General features: G+C 43.0%; 2 protein-coding genes across 3 annotated transcripts in view; one reads left to right on the forward strand and one right to left on the reverse strand.

Moving 5' to 3' along the window:
• The first annotated feature begins 472 nt into the window (after window positions 1-472).
• Window positions 473-20058, forward strand: part of LOC124272998 — a 94518-nt gene continuing 74932 nt past the window's right edge. The window contains exon 1 of one of the 2 annotated variants that reach the window (XM_046708232.1): window positions 473-751. The gene's annotated coding sequence lies outside the window, so the exon portion shown is untranslated. The remainder of the gene's footprint in view (window positions 752-20058) is intronic. The other variant, XM_046708231.1, reaches the window with a different exon arrangement.
• LOC124272961 (extensin-3-like) overlaps window positions 5181-20058 on the reverse strand; it is a 41090-nt gene continuing 26212 nt past the window's right edge. Inside the window, exon 3 of the mRNA XM_046708203.1 lies at window positions 5181-5355. Coding sequence (XP_046564159.1) covers window positions 5181-5355 — 175 coding nt within the window. The remainder of the gene's footprint in view (window positions 5356-20058) is intronic.

The raw sequence follows: 20058 nt of genomic DNA on the forward strand, positions 1-20058 counted from the left end.
ATTACGTTACAATCTTACACCAGTCAAAACATCCACCGAGTACATCCGAATGCAAGTGGACCCGATATTCATTATGTTACAATCTTACACCAGTCAAAACATCTACCGAGTACATCCAAATGCAAGTGGACCCGATATCCATTACGTTACAATCTAGGATCTCACACCAGTCAAAACATCTACCGAGTACATCCGAATGCAAGTGGACACAATATTCATTACGTTACAATCTCACACCAGTCAAAACATCTACCGAGTACATCCGAATGCAAGTGGACACAATATTCATTACGTTACAATCTCACACCACTCAAAACATCTACCGAGTACATCCGAATGCAAGTGGACACACTATTCATTACGTTACCATCTCACACCAGTCAAAGCATCTACCGAGTACATCCGAATGCAAGTGGACACAATATTCATTACGTTACAATCTTACACTAGTCAAAACATCTACCGAGTACATCCGAGATCAAGTGGACACGATATCCATTATGTTACAATCTTACACCATCGATATTAGTTATTATCACAAACAGTATCTCACATGAAGCGTGTATCGAGGCAATCGCCAGCTGCAGCCACGCGAGACCCAGCTGGGAAACAGCGAGATTACGTCACTTTGACGAGACAGACATCAGCGCCGTCGGGTGGGAGATCTAAGTCCTTGATTCCTAGACTGGATATCGTTCTGTCAACTGCACAACCCGGAGTATTTAGCTTCATGTGGACGGATTATTTTGAGGTAAGTTAACAAGCGGAAACAAATATGTATCATTGCTTCTGTAGCTACATATTTCGAGAAAGGGATGGATATTTGCGTTTTATCTGTATTTGCGAAATAATGCAATCTATACGGGATAAATAAAGGTATCCGAATATGTCGACTTGTGACATTTGACGATTGGGTCCTGATCTATTGTTTCGACGTAGTTATTTCATCCCCTTACTTGAAGGAACTTCTTTGCCGACAACGACGGACAAGCATGCAAATACACTCAAGCGTGACAATCCGTAGCATAGACGTGTAGGCCCACTGCTGTACTATCGGTGTGACAAGTATATATCGCCACACCCACACACATGAGGCGATATTTGCATGGAGCATATAGAAGCTGGTATGGTGAACAACGGGGAAGGTCTATGGAGATACACTAGAGATGTTGTATATATATGTTACAGGGAATGTGTGAAACCAGGGATTTCACGTAATCCCTGAAAGAGTCAGTGATTTCATGAAATCCCTGTGACCCCCAGGGATTTCATGTATTCCCTAAAATTTCCAGGGATTTCATGAAATTACTGAAATATTAGCTCAGGGATTTCATGAAATCCCTGTAATCCCTTATTGAAATAGAGAACACCAATGGGAGTACAGAGTATATCCTGATAAAATTTATTTGTTGGGACAAGATAGCCTGTTATCATACAAGCTATTACACTTCAGTAGCACATTAAAACATTTACAAGGTATCGATTTACAATGGTTAGGACAACGGTTACATTTCCGGAAACCCTGACCACCACAATTCGACTCGAAACTCACAGCTGTGTGGAGAAACAGTCCATTGTCACATTATTCGTAGAAAGAAGACGCTGAGGACATACATGAAATATGTGCTATGAAAAATACCTTTTCCTTCTAAAACCCATATCCCAAAGCTCTTCTTCAACAGCGGGATGATGTATATTCCAAGTTATTTCTATGAATGGCCTAGTCTGTTTAAACTTAAACGTCTATTTTCAATAAAGAAAACGAATGATGCTATATCACTGTAAAATGTTGAGCCATTCCGTACGGAATTATGAGAGACATTTGTGCACAATATACAGAGTACAATATATGAATATTAAAAATGCAATAATAAGGGTACAAGTTACATTAAGAAGCTATATACAAATTTGCAGTACGCTTTTTAAGAATATTAAGGCAGGTTTTGACAGATAAAAACGACACACCTGGACAAGCTAGAAGAAAACTAACTTTTTCAACATACCCAGATTTTTAAAAACATCTAAAAGACTTGTACATTTAGATAAAAGTTGCAATCGCTCATCAGCATACAAAGGACAATGCAATAAAACATCTCATCTTCAATAAAATCTTTACAGTTTCGATTCTAAGCTGCGCTACCGCACATCTAAACAAATCTAGTGCTTTTCTCATAGAGCGAGACATTACAATTAACATAAAAATCACTGCAAAAATCCACCTTTAAAGTACAGTACGTGTGTAACTTATTACCTCCCCTACCAGTTAAACTACCAACTTGTAAAAGGTGCTGTTTCCATTTATAAACGAAATCGCTAAAAAAACCTCTGTAACTTTTGAAACTACAAAAGGAATATTGATACACAACGTTGGTATCGTTATATCAACACCCAACGACAAATTATTAATCATAACAATTAGATGAGTCCAGATATTTCTCCATGTCAAAACTCCTTTATCTGAACAAGATCTGTTCTGTTTGTTATTTTCTTTTGATTACAAGATCTGTTCTTGTTTGTTATTTTACATACATGGCTTTTACATACATACATACATACATACATACATACATACATACATACATACATACATACATACATACATACATACATACATACATACATACATACATACATACATACATACATACATACATACATACATACATACATACATACACACATACATACATACATACATACATACATACATACATACATACATACATACATACATACATACATACATACATACATACATACATACATACATACATACATACATACATACATACATACATACATACATACATACATTTCAATTGTCCTACGTCAGCCACAGCCCACCTCAATTGTCCCACTGTTCAGCCACAGCCTACTTCAGTCCTCCCACCTTTGTCCTACTTCAGTCTCATCCCCTCAGCTTCAGCAACAGCCCACCTCCTACAGCCCACCTCACCTTTAACCTGTCCTACTTCAGCCACAGCCCACCTCAACTGTCCTACTTCAGTCACATCCCACCTCAACTGTCCTACTTCAGTCACAGCCCACCTCAATTGTCCTACTTCAGTCACATCCCACCTCAATTGTCCTACTTCAGTCACATCCCACCTCAATTGTCCTACTTCAGTCTCATCCCACCTCAATTGTCCTACTTCAGCCACAGCCCACCTCAATTGTCCTACTTCAGTCACATCCCACCTCAATTGTCCTACTTCAGTCACAGCCCACCTCAACTGTCCTACTTTCAGTCCCACAGCCCACCTCAATTGTCCTACTTCAGTCACATCCCACCACTGTCCCTCAATTGTCCCTACTGTCAGCTAGCCCACCTCAATTTCAGTCACAGCCCACAGCCCACCTCAATTGTCCCACTTCAGTCCTACTTCAGTCACATCCCACCTCAACTGTCCTACTTCAGTCACTTCAGCCCACCTCAACTGTCCTACTTCAGTCTCAACAGCCCACCTCAACTCAACTGTCCTACTTGTCCTACTTCAGTCACATCCCACCTCAACTGTCCTACTTCAGTCACATCCCACCTCAATTGTCCTACTTCAGTCACATCCCACCTCAACTGTCCTACTTCAGTCACAGCCCACCTCAATTGTCCTACTTCAGTCACAGCCCACCTCAATTGTCCTACTTCAGTCACAGCCCACCTGAACTGTCCTACGTCAGCCATAGTTACTTTAATTGTCCAATTGAAACTAACTGAACAATGGCTTACATTAATTATCCCACCTGCACCATAGTTTATCCTCATTATCTTACCTAACTCACAGCTCAATTTAATTACCATAAGTGATCCCTGTGCTTACCTTGATATTCCTGCCGATACCTTACTTCTCCTGCGTAAGTTGGTCTATCTGAACCTTAGCTTGCCTTAATTAACGTACATACGTGTACCCTACCTTGCCTTTATTATCATACTTATGCCCTGGGTTTCCATCATTCCTACCTGTACCTCTCCGTGGTGTCGTGGTTAGAGCGTCCGCCCGGAGAGCGGAAGGTCGCGGGTTCGATCCCCGACCGCGTCATACCAAAAGACGTTAAAATATGGTACTTGTTGGTCTCTGCCTGGCGCTCGGCATTAATGGGTACAACAAGGACTGGTCGGCTCGGAGTCAGTATAATGTGTCTGAGTTGGGTATTCATGCTTCACTGCGGCATGGTATCGCAGTCACACATACACACACGTGCACGTCGTCATATTTATCGAAATATTCTGAATTACGACCCCATTTCACCTCACCTCACCTCACCTCACCTCACCTCACCTCACCTCCTAACAGTGCCCCAGGTTACCTTCATTATCCCACCTGGGTCCCGATCCACAAAGCCTTCGTAACATTACGACCTATCGTAACTCTATACTTTATCATTGGCTTACGAATGGCATAGTGCTACTTCATTTATTAAGTTCTATGTCTTACCTGAATAGTAGCTTACCTTACTTAACGTTCATGAACCCGAACCAACCCAAGCTTACCTTGATTATCTTCCATGCCCACTAGCTTTCCTTGATTATGTTACCTGATCCACAGCTTACCTTGACTATCCTACCTGTTTCGAAAGTAGCATGAATTATTATGCCTGTACAGTAGCTCACCTTAAATATTCTGTCATACCTGAACTTACTTAATAATCATCGACCTTTACCCAAAGCTTACTAAAATTACATCTTTCCTGCTCTCTTCGCTGTTAGATGTATTACCCTACCTTTACATAAGTGTATCCATATACAGCTATCTGTATCCATGCTTACTTATCATTGTGCCCACGTACAACTTCCATCCTGTATGTTGACATATTTCTATCTTCCAGACATATTGAATTAGTCTGTCTGAATATCTTTTTGTGCATCGCTCAAATGTTTGAAGAAAATAGCAAGATTCTCCTTACACTTGCAAGATTTGGTTTCGTGGATATTGGCCTCTTTCCACGCTCTTTGTACCGATGTTTTAACAGTGGATCTAGTCGAAATATGCTGGCTCCATGCCAGAGCGGAGAATGTGAATGAGTAAGGTGAATTGTACATTCAGTAAAGTCAAGGGAGACGCACTCCCCCTTCATCGGCATGAGGTGAACTGGTGTCTGGGGGTGGTCTAGATGGCCGCATTCCCGGTGCAAGGGGAACGGGGATCAAAGACTAGTGTTGTGGTGGGGTAAAGGGTGGGGGTCTAGGGGGACCCACTCCCTCGGTTTAAAGGGGGTAGGGACACTTGTGTCTCGACTAGATTGGAAGACTGGAGGAAGTCTTGATGGACGAGCTCCCCTCGGTTCATGTGGATAGAGACTGGCGTCTGGGGGATTGTGTATGTGTGTGGTGGTGTTGATGGAGAGGGTGGGGGAGAGCTAGGGACATTGGAACTGGGCAGTAGGGAGACTATTTTGTGGGAAAGAGGAGACTGATATTCGGGGCCAGGGAGATTGGTATGTGGGGTAGGCAGACTGGTATGTGGGGTAGGGATACTGGTATGTGGGGTAGGGAGACTGGTATGTGGGGTAGGTAGACTGGTATGTTGGATGGGAGTCTGGTATGTGGGGTAGGGAGACTGGTATGTGGGGTAGGAGACTGGTATGTGGGTAGGGAGACTGGGGTGACTGGTATGTGGGTAGGGAGACTGGTATGTGGGGTAGGGGTGGTAATTGGTATGTGGGGTAGGGAGACTGGTATGTGGGGGTAGGAGACTGGTATGTGGGGAAGGAGACTGCATGTGGGGTAGGGAGACTGGTATGTGGGTAGGGAGACTGGTATGTGGGGTAGGAGACTGGTATGTGGGGTAGGGAGACTGGCATGTGGGGTAGGGAGACTGGTATGTGGGGTAGGAGTCTGGTATGTGGGGTAGGGAGACTGGTATGTGGGGAAGGGAGACTGGCATGTGGGGTAGGGAGACTGGTATGTGGGGTAGACAGACTGGTATGTGGGGTAGGGAGAGTGGTATGTGGAGTAGGCAGACTGGTATGTGGGGTAGGAGTCTGGTATGTGGGTAGGTAGACTGGTATGTGGGTAGGGAGACTGGTATGTGGGGAAGGGAGACTGGTATGTGGGGTAGGAGATTGGTATGTGGGGTAGGAGACTGTAATGTTGGGTAGGCAGACTGGTATGTGGGGTAGGGGACTGGTATGTGGGTTATAAGAGACTGGTATGTGGGGTGGGAGACTGTAATGTTGGGAAGGGAGACTGGTATGTGGGGTAGGGAGACTGGTATGTGGGTAAGGAGACTGGTATGTGGGGTAGGGAGACTGGTATGTGGGTAGGAGAGTGTGGTATGTTGCAGGGAGACTGGTATGTGGGGTAGGAGACTGGTATGTGGGTGGGGAGACTGGTATGTGGGGTAGGGAGACTGGTATGTGGGGTAGGAGACTGGGCATGTGGGGTGAGGGAGACTGGGGTGAGACAGACTGGTATGGTAGGGAGACTGGTATGTGGGGTAGGGAGACTGGTATGTGGGGTAGGGAGACTGGTATGTGGGGAGGGGAGACTGGTATGTGGGTAGGAGACTGGTATGTGGGGAAGGAGACTGGTATGTGGGGTAGGGAGACTGGTATGTGGGGTAGGCAGACTGGTATGTGGGGTAGGGAGACTGGTATGTGGGGTAGGAGACTGGTATGTGGGGTAGGGAGACTGGTATGTGGGTAGGAGACTGGTATGTGGGGTAGGCAGACTGGTATGTGGGGTAGGAGATTGGTATGTGGGGTAAGGGAGACTGGTATGTGGGGGTAGGGTGGAAGCAGCATGTGGGGGTAGGAGACTGGTATGTGGGGTAGGCAGACTGGTATGTGGGGTAGGGAGACTGGTATGTGGGGTAGGCAGACTGGTATGTGGGGTAGGGAGACTGGTATGTGGGCAGCCCTGGTATGTGGGGTAGGGAGTGGTATGTGGGGTAGGAGACTGGTATGTGGATGTAGGGAGACTGGTATGTGGGGTAGAGACTGGTATGTGGGAATGAGCAGACTGGTATGTAGGAGACTGGATGTGGGGTAGGCACTGGTATGTGGGGGAAGGAGACTGGTATGTGGGGAAGGGAGAGACTGCATGTGGGGTAGGAGACTGGTATGTGGGGTAGAGGCAGACTGGTATGTGGGGTAGTAGAGGAGACTGGTATGTGGGGTCTAGAGATTGGTATGTTGGGTAGGGAGACTGGTATATGTGGGTAGGAAACTGGTATGTGGGGTAGGCAGACTGGTATGTTGGGGTAGGATATTGGTATGTGGGGTATGGAGACTGGTATGTGGGGTAGGTAGACTGGTAAGTGGGGTAGGGAGACTGGTATGTGTTGTAGGCAGACTGGTATGTGGGGTAGGGAGACTGGTATGTGGGGTAGGAGACTGGTATGTGGGGTAGGGAGACTGGTATGTGGGGAAGGCAGACTGGTATGTGGGGGAGTCTAGGAGACTGGTATGTGGGGGTAAGGAGACTGGTATGTGGGGTAGGAGACTGGTATGTGGGTGAGGAGACTGGTATGTGGGGTATAGGAGACTGGTATGTGGGGTAGGAGACTGGTATGTGGGGTAGGAGACTGGTATGTGGGGTAGGAGTCTGGTATGTGGAGCTGGAGTGGTGTAGGGTAGAAGGAGACTAGTATGTGGGGTAGGAGACTGGTATGTGTGGAGTAGGGAGACTGAGTATGTGGGGTAGGAGACTGGTATGTGGGGTAGTATGTGGTATGTTAAAGGAGACTGGTATGTGGGGTATGCAGACTGGCATGTAAGGAGGGTAGGCAGACTGGTATGTGGGGTAGGGAGACTGGTATGTGGGCTAGGAGTCTAGGAGACTGGTATGTGGGGTAGGGAGAGACTGGTATGTGGGGTAGGGAGACTGGTATGTGGGGTAGGGAGAACTGGTATGTGGGAGTAGGAGACTGGTATGTGGAGCTAGGAGACTAGTATGTGGGGTAGGGAGACTAAGTATGGGGAGAGACTGGTATGTTGGGTAGGAGAGAGACTGGTATGTGGGGTAGGGAGACTGGTATGTGGGGTAGGAGACTGGTATGTGGGGTGGGAGACTGAGTATGGAGTCTGAGGAGACTGGTATGTGGGGTAGGGAGACTGGTATGTGGAGGTATGTAAGGGCAGGAGACTGGTATGTGGGGTAGGGAGACTGGTATGTGCTAGGAGTCTGAGAGACTGGTATGTGGGGTAGGGAGACTGGTATGTTGGGGTAGGGAGACTGGTATGTGGGGTAGGGAGACTGGCATGTGGGGTAGGGAGACTGGTATGTGGGCTAGGAGTCTGGTAGACTGGTATGTGGGGTAGGGAGACTGGTATGTGGGGTAGGGAGACTGGTATGTGGGGTAGGGAGACTGGTATGTGGGGAGTAGGAGTCTGGTAGACTGGTATGTATGTAGGAGACTGGTATGTGGTGGAGACTGGTATGTGGGGTAGGGAGACTGGTATGTGGGGTGGGAGACTGGTATGTGTGGGGAGTCTGGGTAGACTGGTATGTGGGGTAGGAGACTGGTATGTGGCTAGGAGTAGGAGACTGGATGTGGGGTAGGAGACTGGTATGTGGGGCTAGGGAGACTGGTATGTAGACTGGTACTGTGGTATGTGTAGGGAGACTGGTATGTGGGGTAGGGAGACTGGTATGTGGGGAGTAGGGAGACTGGTATGTGTGGGGTAGGGAGACTGGCATATGTGGAGACTAGGATGTGGGGTAGGCAGACTGGTATGTGGGGGTAGGGAGACTGGCATGTGGGAGACTGGTATGGAGAGGGAGGTATGTGGGGTAGGGAGACTGGGAGTCTGGTAGACTGGCATGTGGGGTAGGGAGACTGGCATGTGGGGTAGGGAGACTGGTATGTGGGCTAGGAGTCTGGTAGACTGGTATGTGGGGTAGGGAGACTGGTTTGTGGGTAATTAGTGTTGTATGTGGGGAGGGAGACTGGCATGTGGGGTAGGGAGACTGGCATGTGGGGTAGGGAGACTGGTATGTGGGCTAGGAGTCTGGTAGACTGGTATGTGGGGTAGGGAGACTGGTTTGTGGGTAATTAGTGTTGTATGTTGGGAGGGAGACTGGTATGTGGGGTAGGAGACTGGTATGTGAGTAGAAAGAGTGGTATGTGGGGTAGGAAGAGTGGTATTTGGGGTAAGAGACTGGTATGTCGGGTAGGAAATCTGGTAAATATGGTAGGGTGATCGATATGTGGGCTAAGAGACTGGTATGTGGGGTCGGAAGACTGTAATGTGGGGTAGGGAGACTGGTATGTCTATGGAGTAGGAGGTGGTATGTGGGGTAGGAAGATGTTATGTGGTATGTTGGGTAGGTTTGAGAGACTATGGTATGTTAGGGTGGGGAGACTGGTATGTGGGGTAGAGAGACTATAGTGTATGTTATGTAGGGAGACTGGTTTGTGGGGTCAGGGAGACTAGTTATGTTATGTAGGGAGAGATTGGTATGTGGGGTAGGTAGAGAGATAGGTATTATGGGGGGGAGATGGGTATGTAGGGTAGGAGACTAGTTATGTCTATGTAAGGGGGAGATGGGTATGTGGGGTTGAGAGACTATAGTTATGTTATGTGGGAGATGGGTATGTGGGGTTGAGAGACTATAGTTAGGTTATGTTGGGAGATTTGTATGTGGGGTTGAGAGAATAGTTATGTTATGTGGGGGATGGGTATGTGGGGTTGAGAGACTAGTTATGTTATGTGGGGAGATGGGTATGTGGGGTTTGAGAGACTATAGTTATGTTATGTGGGGAGATGGGTATGTGGGGTTGAGAGACTATAGTTATGTTATGTGGGGAGATGGGTATGTGGGGTTGAGAGACTATAGTTATGTTATGTGGGGAGATTGGTATGTGGGGTTGAGAGACTATAGTTTATGTTATGTGGGAGATTGGTATGTGGGGTTGAGAGACTATAGTTATATGTATGTATGTGGGGTTGAGAGAATAGTTGGTATGTGGGGAGATGGGGGGTTGAGAGACTATAGTTATGGTATGTTTTGAAATTGGTATGTGGGGTTGAGAGACTATAGTTATGGTATGTTTTGAAATTGGTATGTGGGGTTGAGAGACTATAGTTATGGTATGTTGGGAAATTGGTATGTGGGGTTGAGAGACTATAGTTATGTTATGTGGGAGATTGGTATGTGGGGTTGAGAGACTATAGTTATGGTATGCTTTGAAATTGGTATGTGGGGTTGAGAGACTATAGATATGTTATGTTGGGAAATTGGTATGTGGGGTTGAGAGACCGTAGTTATTTTATGTGGGGAGATAGGTATGGTATCGGTAATAACGAGACTGTGTCTGGACGAAGGTCTAGACAGGCACACTCCACTGGCTCACGATGATATTAACATTTGTGTCTGGAATAAAACTATCGTATCTAAAAATATGTATCAAGAAAAACAGAATCCATAAGGCTCCATAAACATCTCTCCTACAGCTGAGGTAATGTAAACCCGCTATGCTTGAGTTGGACTCCTTTCTAAGTAGGGCCTTTCTAATTCGGTGCATTCATTTCAAAGTTACACTCTGTCTTCCTCGCAATACAACCCTACACATATACATACCCTCACATCTTCCTCAAAGTACACCCTTACACATATATCTACCATGTCATCTTCCTCAAAGTACACCCCTACACATATGCTTAAGCTTACCATCTCATCTTCCTCAAAGTACACCCATACACATATATCTACCATCAAATCTTCCTCAAAGTACACCTTACACATATATCTACCCTCAAATCTTCCTCAAAGTACACCTTTACACATATATCTACCCTCTCATCTTCCTCAAAGTACACCTTACACATATATCTACCCATCTCATCTTCCTCAAAGTACACCCTACACATATATCTACCCTCACATCTTCCCTCAAAGTACACCCTACATATATCTACCCTCTCATCTTCCTCAAAGTACACCCCTACACATATATCTACCTTCTCATCTTCCTCAAAGTACACAGCTACACATATATCCTACACATACATCTTCCCTCAAAGTACACCATCACATATTCCTCCTCACATCTTCCTCAAAGTACACCATCTACACATAGATCTACCCTCTCATCTTCCTCAAAGTACACCTTACACATATATCTACCCTCACATCTTCCTCAAAGTACACCCTACACATATGTTTACCATCTCATCTTCCTCAAAGTACACCCTCCTACACATATGTTTACCTTCACATCTTCCTCAAAGTACACCTCACATTTCACACATATGTTTACCATCTCATCTTCCCTCAAAGTACACCTTACACACATATCCCTCAAAGTACATCCCATTACCATCATCTCTTCCCCTCAAAGTACACCTCTACACATATGTTTACCATCTCATCTTTCCTCAAAGTACACCTTACACACATATGTTTACTCATCTCATCTTCCCTCAAAGTACACATCCCCTACACATATATCTACCCTCTCATCTTCCTCAAAGTACACCCCTACACATACATCTACCCTCACATCTTCCTCAAAGTACACCCCTACACATATATCTACCCTCTCATCTCCTCAAAGTACACCCCTACACATATGTTTACCTTCTAATCTTCCTCAAAGTGCACCTTACACATATGTTTACCATCTCATCTTCGTCAAAGTACACATAACACATATGTTTACCATCTCATCTTCCTCAAAGTACACCCCTATACATATGTTTACAATTTCATCTTCCTCAAAGTACACCCCTATACATATGTTTACCATCTCATCTTCCTCAAAGTACACCTAACACATATGTTTCATCTCATCTTCCTCAAAGTACACCCTTACACATATGTTTACCATCTCATCTTCCTCAAAGTACACCCTACACATATGTTTACCATCTCATCTTCCTCAAAGTACACCCCTACACATATGTTTACCATCTCATCTTCCTCAAAGTACACCCCTACACATATGTTTACCATCTCATCTTCCTCAAAGTACACCTTACACATATATCTACCCTCACATCTTCCTCAAAGTACACCCTTACACATATGTTTACCATCTCATCTTCCTCAAAGTACACCTTACACATATATCTACCCTCACATCTTCCTCAAAGTACACCCTTACACATATGTTTACCATCTCATCTTCCTCAAAGTACACTTTACACATGTATCTACCCTCACATCTTCCTCAAAGTACACCCCTACACATATGTTTACCATCTCATCTTCCTCAAAGAACACCCTTACACATATGTTTACCATCTCATCTTCCTCAAAGTACACCCTTACACATATGTTTACCATCTCATCTTCCTCAAAGTACACCTTACACATATATCTGCCCTCACATCTTCCTCAAAGTACACCCTTACACATATGTTTACCATCTCATCTTCCTCAAAGTACACCTTACACATGTATCTACCCTCACATCTTCCTCAAAGTACACCCCTCTACACATATGTTTACCATCATCTCATCTTCCTCAAAGTACACCTTACACATATATCTACCCTCACATCTTCCCTCAAAGTACACCCCTACACATATATTTACACATCTCATCTTCCCCAAAGTACACCCCTACACATATATCTACCATCACATCTTTCCTCAAAGTACACCCCTATATATATGTTTACTCATCTCATCTTCCTCAAAGTACACTAACACATATATCTACCATCTCATCTTCCTCAAAGTACACCCCTACACATATGTTTACATCTCATCTTCCTCAAAAAGCCTACCCTCCAATCTTCCATATGTTTACCATCCCATCTCTCACCTCAAAGTACACCCCTACACATATGTTTATCTTCACATCTCATCTTCCTCAAAGTACACCCTACACATATGTCTACCTATATCTACACATCTCTTCCTCAAAGTACACCTTACACATATATCTACCCTCACATCTTCCCTCAAAGTACACCCTTACACATATATGTTTACTCATCTCATCTTCCTCAAAGTACACCTTACACATGTATCTACTCCCTCACATCTTCCTCAAAGTACACCCTTACACATATGTTTACCATCTCATCTTCCTCAAAGTACACCTTACACATGTATCTACCCTCACATCTTCCTCAAAGTACACCCCTATACATATGTTTACCATCTCATCTTCCTCAAAGTACACCTTACACATATATATTACCATCTCATCTTCCTCAAAGTACACACCCTTACACATATATTTACTCTCTCATCTTCCCTCAAAGTACACACCTACACATATATCTACCTCTCACATCTTCCCTCAAAGTACACCCTACACATATGTTTACCATCTCATCTTCCTCAAAGTACACTTTACACATGTATCTACCCTCACATCTTCCTCAAAGTACACCCTTACACATATGTTTACCATATCATCTTCCTCAAAGTACACCTTACACATATATCTACCCTCACATCTTCCTCAAAGTACACCTAACACATATGTTTACCATCTCATCTTCCTCAAAGTACACCCCTACACATATGTTTACCATCTCATCTTTCCCTCAAAGTACACCCCTACACATATGTTTACTCATCTCATCTTCCTCAAAGTAGTACAACTAACACACATATGTTTACCATCTCATCTTCCCTCAAAGTACACCCCCTACACATATATCAAGCTTACCATCTCATCTTCTACTCAATCCTCAATCTCCTCAAAGTACACATACACATATATCCACTCCTCATCTTTCCTCAAAGTACACCCTATACACATATATGTTTACCCTCATATCTTCCTCAAAGTACACCCCTACACATATGTTTACCATCTCATCTTTCCTCAAAGTACACCCTACACATATATCTACCCTCACATCTTCCCTCAAAGTACACAGCTACACATATGTTTTACCATCTCATCTTCCCTAAAAGTACACCTTACACATGTATCTACCCTCACATCTTCCCTCAAAGTACACACCTCACACACATATGTTTACTCATCTCATCTTCCCTCAAAGTACACCTCTACACATGTATCTACACCCTCACATCTTCCTCAAAGTACACACCTATACACATATTTCTACTCATCTCATCTTCCTCAAAGTACACCCTTACACATATGTTTACTCCATCACATCTTCCTCAAAGTACACCCTACACATATGTCTACTCATCTCATCTTCCTCAAAGTACACCTACACATATACATATATCTTCCCTACACATCTACACATCTCTCCTCAAAGTACACCTTACACATATGTTTACTACATCACATCTTCCTCAAAGTACACCTTTTACACATATATCTACACCTCACATCTTCCAAAGTAAAGTACACCCTACACATATGTCTACCATCTCATCTTTCCTCAAAGTACACCTTACACATATATATCTACACCCTCACATCTTCCTCAAAGTACACACCCTACACATATATCTACTTTCATCTCATCTTCCTCAAAGTACACCCTCACACATATATATGTTTACTCATCTCATCTTTCCCTCAAAGTACACCCTTACACATATATCTACTCATCTCTCATCTTCCTCAAAGTACACCTAACATATATATACTACCATCTCATCTTCTCTAAAAGTACACCCTTACACATATATCTGCCCCCTCACATCTTCCCTCAAAGTACACCCTACACATATATGTTTACCATCTCATCTTCTTCCCTCAAAGTACACCTTACACATATATCTACTTACCTCTCATCTTCCTCAAAGTACACCCCTACACATATATTTACTCATCTCATCTTCCCCTCAAAGTACACCTTACACATATATCTACCCTCACATCTTCCCTAAAAGTACACCCCTATACATATATCTACTCATCTCATCTTCCTCAAAGTACACCCTGTTTACACATATATTTACACATCACATCTTCCTCAAAGTACACCCTACACATATATCTACCATCTCATCTTCCCTCAAAGTACACCTTACACATATATCTACTCCTCACATCTCTCCCTCAAAAGTACACCCTTACACATATGTTTACCATCTCATCTTCCCCAAAGTACACCTTACACATATATCTACCCTCACATCTTTCCTCAAAGTACACCCTTACACATATATGTTTACTCTCATCTTCCCTCAAAGTACACCTTACACATATATCTACCCTCAGTATCTTCCTCCTCAAAGTACACCCTCCTACACATATATTTACTCATCTCACATCTTCCCTCAAAGTACACCTTACACATATATCTACTCTCACATCTTCCCTCAAAGTACACCTAACACATATGTTTACTACATCTCATCTTCCTCAAAGTACACCCCTACACATATATCTACCATCTCATCTTTCCTCAAAGTACACACATTACACATATATCTACTTATCTCATCTTCCTCTCAAAGTACACCCTATACATATATCTCTACACCTCACATCTTCCTCAAAGTACACCTTACACATATGTTCCACTACTCATCTCATCTTCCCTCAAAGTACACACCCTACACATATATCTACACTCCTCACATCTTCCCTCAAAGTACACCTTACACATATATATTTACCATCTCATCTTCCCTCAAAGTACACAGCTACACATATATTTACCCTCTCATCTTCCCTCAAAGTACACCTTACACATATATCTACCCTCTCATCTTCCTCAAAGTACACCCTACACATATATCTACATTACCCTCACATCTTCCCTCAAAGTACACCCTACATATATATCTACCATCACATCTTCCCTCAAAGTACACACCTTACACATATATCTACTACCATCTCATCTTCCCTCAAAGTACACCCCTACACATATATATCTACCCTCACATCTTTCCTCAAAGTACACCCATACACATATATCTACTCTCACATCTTCCCTCAAAGTACACCCCTTACACATATATATCTACTTCCTCACATCTTCCTCAAAGTACACTTCCCTTTACACATATATCTACCCTCACATCTTCCCTCAAAGTACACACCCTTACATATATATCTACATCTCACATCTTCCCTCAAAGTACACCCTACACATATATCTACCCTCTCACATCTTCCTAAAGTACACCCTCACACACATATATCTACTCCTCTCATCTTCCTCAAAGTACACCTACACATATATCTACCCTCACATCTTCCCTCAAAGTACACAGCTTACATATATCTACTACTCATATCATCTTCCCTCAAAGTACACCCTTACACATATATCTACACTCACATCTTCCCTCAAAGTACACCTACACACATATATCTACCTCCCTCATCTTCCTCAAAGTACACCCCTACACATATATCTACTACTCATCTCATCTTCCTCAAAGTACACCCTTACACATATATATCTACCCTCACATCTTTCCTCAAAGTACACCCTACACATATATCTACCATCTCATCTTCTCCTCAAAGTACACCCTTTTATACATATATCTACCCTCACATCTTCCCTCAAAGTACACCCTACACATATATCTACTCTCTCATCTCCCTCAAAGTACACACCCTTACACATATATCTACTCATCTCATCTTCCTCAAAGTACACCTTACACATATATCTACCACTCACATCTTCCTCTAAAGTACACCCTTACACATATATCTACCCTCATCTTCTCCCTCAAAGTACACCCTTACACATATATCTACCCTCACATCTTTCCTCAAAGTACACCCCTATACATATATCTACTCCTCTCATCTTCCCTCAAAGTACACCCCTACACACATATATCTACACTCTCATCTTCCCTCAAAGTACACCTTACACATATATATCTACCCTCACATCTTCCCTCAAAGTACACCCCTACACATATATATCTACCCTCACATCTTCCCTCAAAGTACACCCCTACACATATATCTACTCCATCTCATCTTCCCTCAAAGTACACCCCTACACATATATCTACACTCACATCTTCCTCAAAGTACACACCTTACACATATGTCTACCATCTCATCTTTCCTCAAAGTACACCCCTACACATATATCTACACTCACATCTTCCCTCAAAGTACACCCTATACATATATCTCTACCCTCTCATCATCTTCCCTCAAAGTACACCTTACACATATATCTACACTCTCACATCTCCCCTCAAAGTACACCTTTACACATATATCTACCATCTCATCTTCCCTCAAAGTACACAGCTACATATATATCTACTCCTCTCATCTTCCCTCAAAGTACACCTTACACATATATCTACATCTCATCATCTTCCTCAAAGTACACCCCTACATATATCTATACCCTCACATCTTCCTCAAAGTACACCTTACACATATATCTACACTCCTCATCTTCCTCAAAGTACACCCCTACACATATATCTACACCTCACATCTTCCTCAAAGTACACCCCTACACATATATCTACCCTCACATCTTCCCTCAAAGTACACCTACACACATATATCTACACTCTCATCTTTCCCTCAAAGTACACCTTACACATATATCTACACCTCACATCTTCCCTCAAAGTACACCCCCTTACACATATCTCTACCCTCACATCTTCCCCTCAAAGTACACCCCTACACATATATATCTACCCCTCACATCTTCCCTCAAAGTACACCCCTACACATATATTCTACTCTACCCTCTCATCTTCCCTCAAAGTACACCTTACACATATATCTACACTCACATCTTCCTCAAAGTACACCTTTACACATATATCTACTCTCACATCTCCCTCAAAGTACACCTTACACACATATATCTACCCTCACATCTTCCTCAAAGTACACCCTACACATATATCTACACTCACATCTTTCCTCAAAGTACACCCTACACATATATCTCTCTACCCTCATCTTCCTCAAAGTACACCCTACACATATATCTACTCATCATCATCTTCTTCCTCAAAGTACACCCCTACACATATATCTACTCTCACATCTTCCTCAAAGTACACCCCTCACACATATATCTACACATCTCATCTTCCTCAAAGTACACCCTTACACATATATCTACTCTCACATCTTCCCTAAAGTACACCTTACACATATATATCTACCCTCACATCTTCCCTCAAAGTACACACCCTTTACACATATATTCTACCTCCTCTCATCTTCCTCAAAGTACACCTTACATATATATCTACCCTCATATCTTCCTCAAAGTACACCTTACACATATATCTACCCTCACATCTTCCTCAAAGTACACACCTACACACATATATCTACCCTCACATCTTCCTCAAAGTACACCCCTACACATATATCTACTCCTCACATCTTCCCTCAAAGTACACCTTACACATATATCTACATCTCTCATCTTCCCTCAAAGTACACCCCTACACATATATCTACCATCTCATCTTTCCTCAAAGTACACCTTACACATATATCTACCCTCACATCTTCCTCAAAGTACACCCTCCCTACACATATATGTTTATATCTATCTCATCTTCCTCAAAGTACACCCTACACATATATCTACTCTCATATCTACTCCTCATCATCTTCCTCAAAGTACACCTCTACACATATTCTACCTACATATCATCTTCCCTCAAAGTACACCCTACACATATATATCTACCCTCACATCTTTCCTCAAAGTACACCCTACACATATATTTACCATCTCATCTTCCCTCAAAGTACACCCCTACACATATATCTACCATCTCATCTTCCTCAAAGTACACCCCTACACATATGTTCCCATCTCATCATCTTCCCTCAAAGTACACCCCTACACATATATCTACTCATCTCATCTTCCTCAAAGTACACCCCTACACATATATCTACTCACATCTTCTTCCTCAAAGTACACCCCTACACATATATTTACCATCTCATACATCTTCCCTCAAAGTACACCCCTACACATATATACCTACATCTTCTCCTCTCATCTTCCCTCAAAGTACACAAGTACACCTACACATATATTTACACTCTCATCTTCCTCAAAGTACACCTTACACATATATCTACCCTCACATCTTCCTCAAAGTACACCCCTACACATATATGTTTACCATCTCATCTTCCCTCAAAGTACACCTTACACATATATCTACCCTCACATCTTCCTCAAAGTACACCCTTACACATATGTTTACCATCTCATCTTCCCTCAAAGTACACCTTACACATATATCTACCCTCACATCTTCCCTCAAAGTACACCCCTACACATATATCTACCATCTCATCTTCCCTCAAAGTACACCCTTACACATATATCTTACCATCTCATCTTCCTCAAAGTACACCCTTACACATATATTTACCATCTCATCTTCCCTCAAAGTACACCTTACACATATATCTACTCCCTCACATCTTCCTCCTCAAAGTACACCCTACACATATATTTACACTCTCATCTTCCTCAAAGTACGCCTTACACATATATCTACTCCTCACATCTTCCTCAAAGTACACCACACACATATGTTTACCATATCATCTTCCTCAAAGTACACCTACCTACACATATATCTACCCTCACATCTTCCTCAAAGTACACCTAGCTACACATATATCTACTCTCTCATCTTCCTCAAAGTACACCCCTACACACATATGTTTACCATCTCACATCTTCCTCAAAGTACACTTTACACATATGTTTACCATCTCATCTTCCTCAAAGTACACCCCTACACATATGTTTACCATCTCATCTTCCTCAAAGTACACCCTTACACATATGTTTACCATCTCATCTTCCTCAAAGTACACCCCTACACATATGTTTACCATCTCATCTTCCTCAAAGTACACCCCTACACATATAAGTTTTATCTCATCTTCCTTCTCCCTCCTCAGTACACCCCTTACACAGTATATATGTTTACCATCTCATCTTCCTCAAAGTACACCCTTACACATATGTTTACCATCTCATCTTCCTCAAAGTACACCTTACACATATATCTGCCCTCACATCTTCCTCAAAGTACACCCTTACACATATGTTTACCATCTCATCTTCCTCAAAGTACACCTTACACATGTATCTACCCTCATATCTTCCTCAAAGTACACCCTTACACATATGTTTACCATCTCATCTTCCTCAAAGTACACCTTACACATGTATCTACCCTCACATCTTCCTCAAAGTACACCCCTATACATATGT

Source organism: Haliotis rubra, unplaced genomic scaffold (genome assembly GCF_003918875.1).
Source record: "Haliotis rubra isolate DU_JTF1 unplaced genomic scaffold, ASM391887v1 Scf175, whole genome shotgun sequence".
Lineage (NCBI taxonomy): Eukaryota > Metazoa > Mollusca > Gastropoda > Lepetellida > Haliotidae > Haliotis > Haliotis rubra.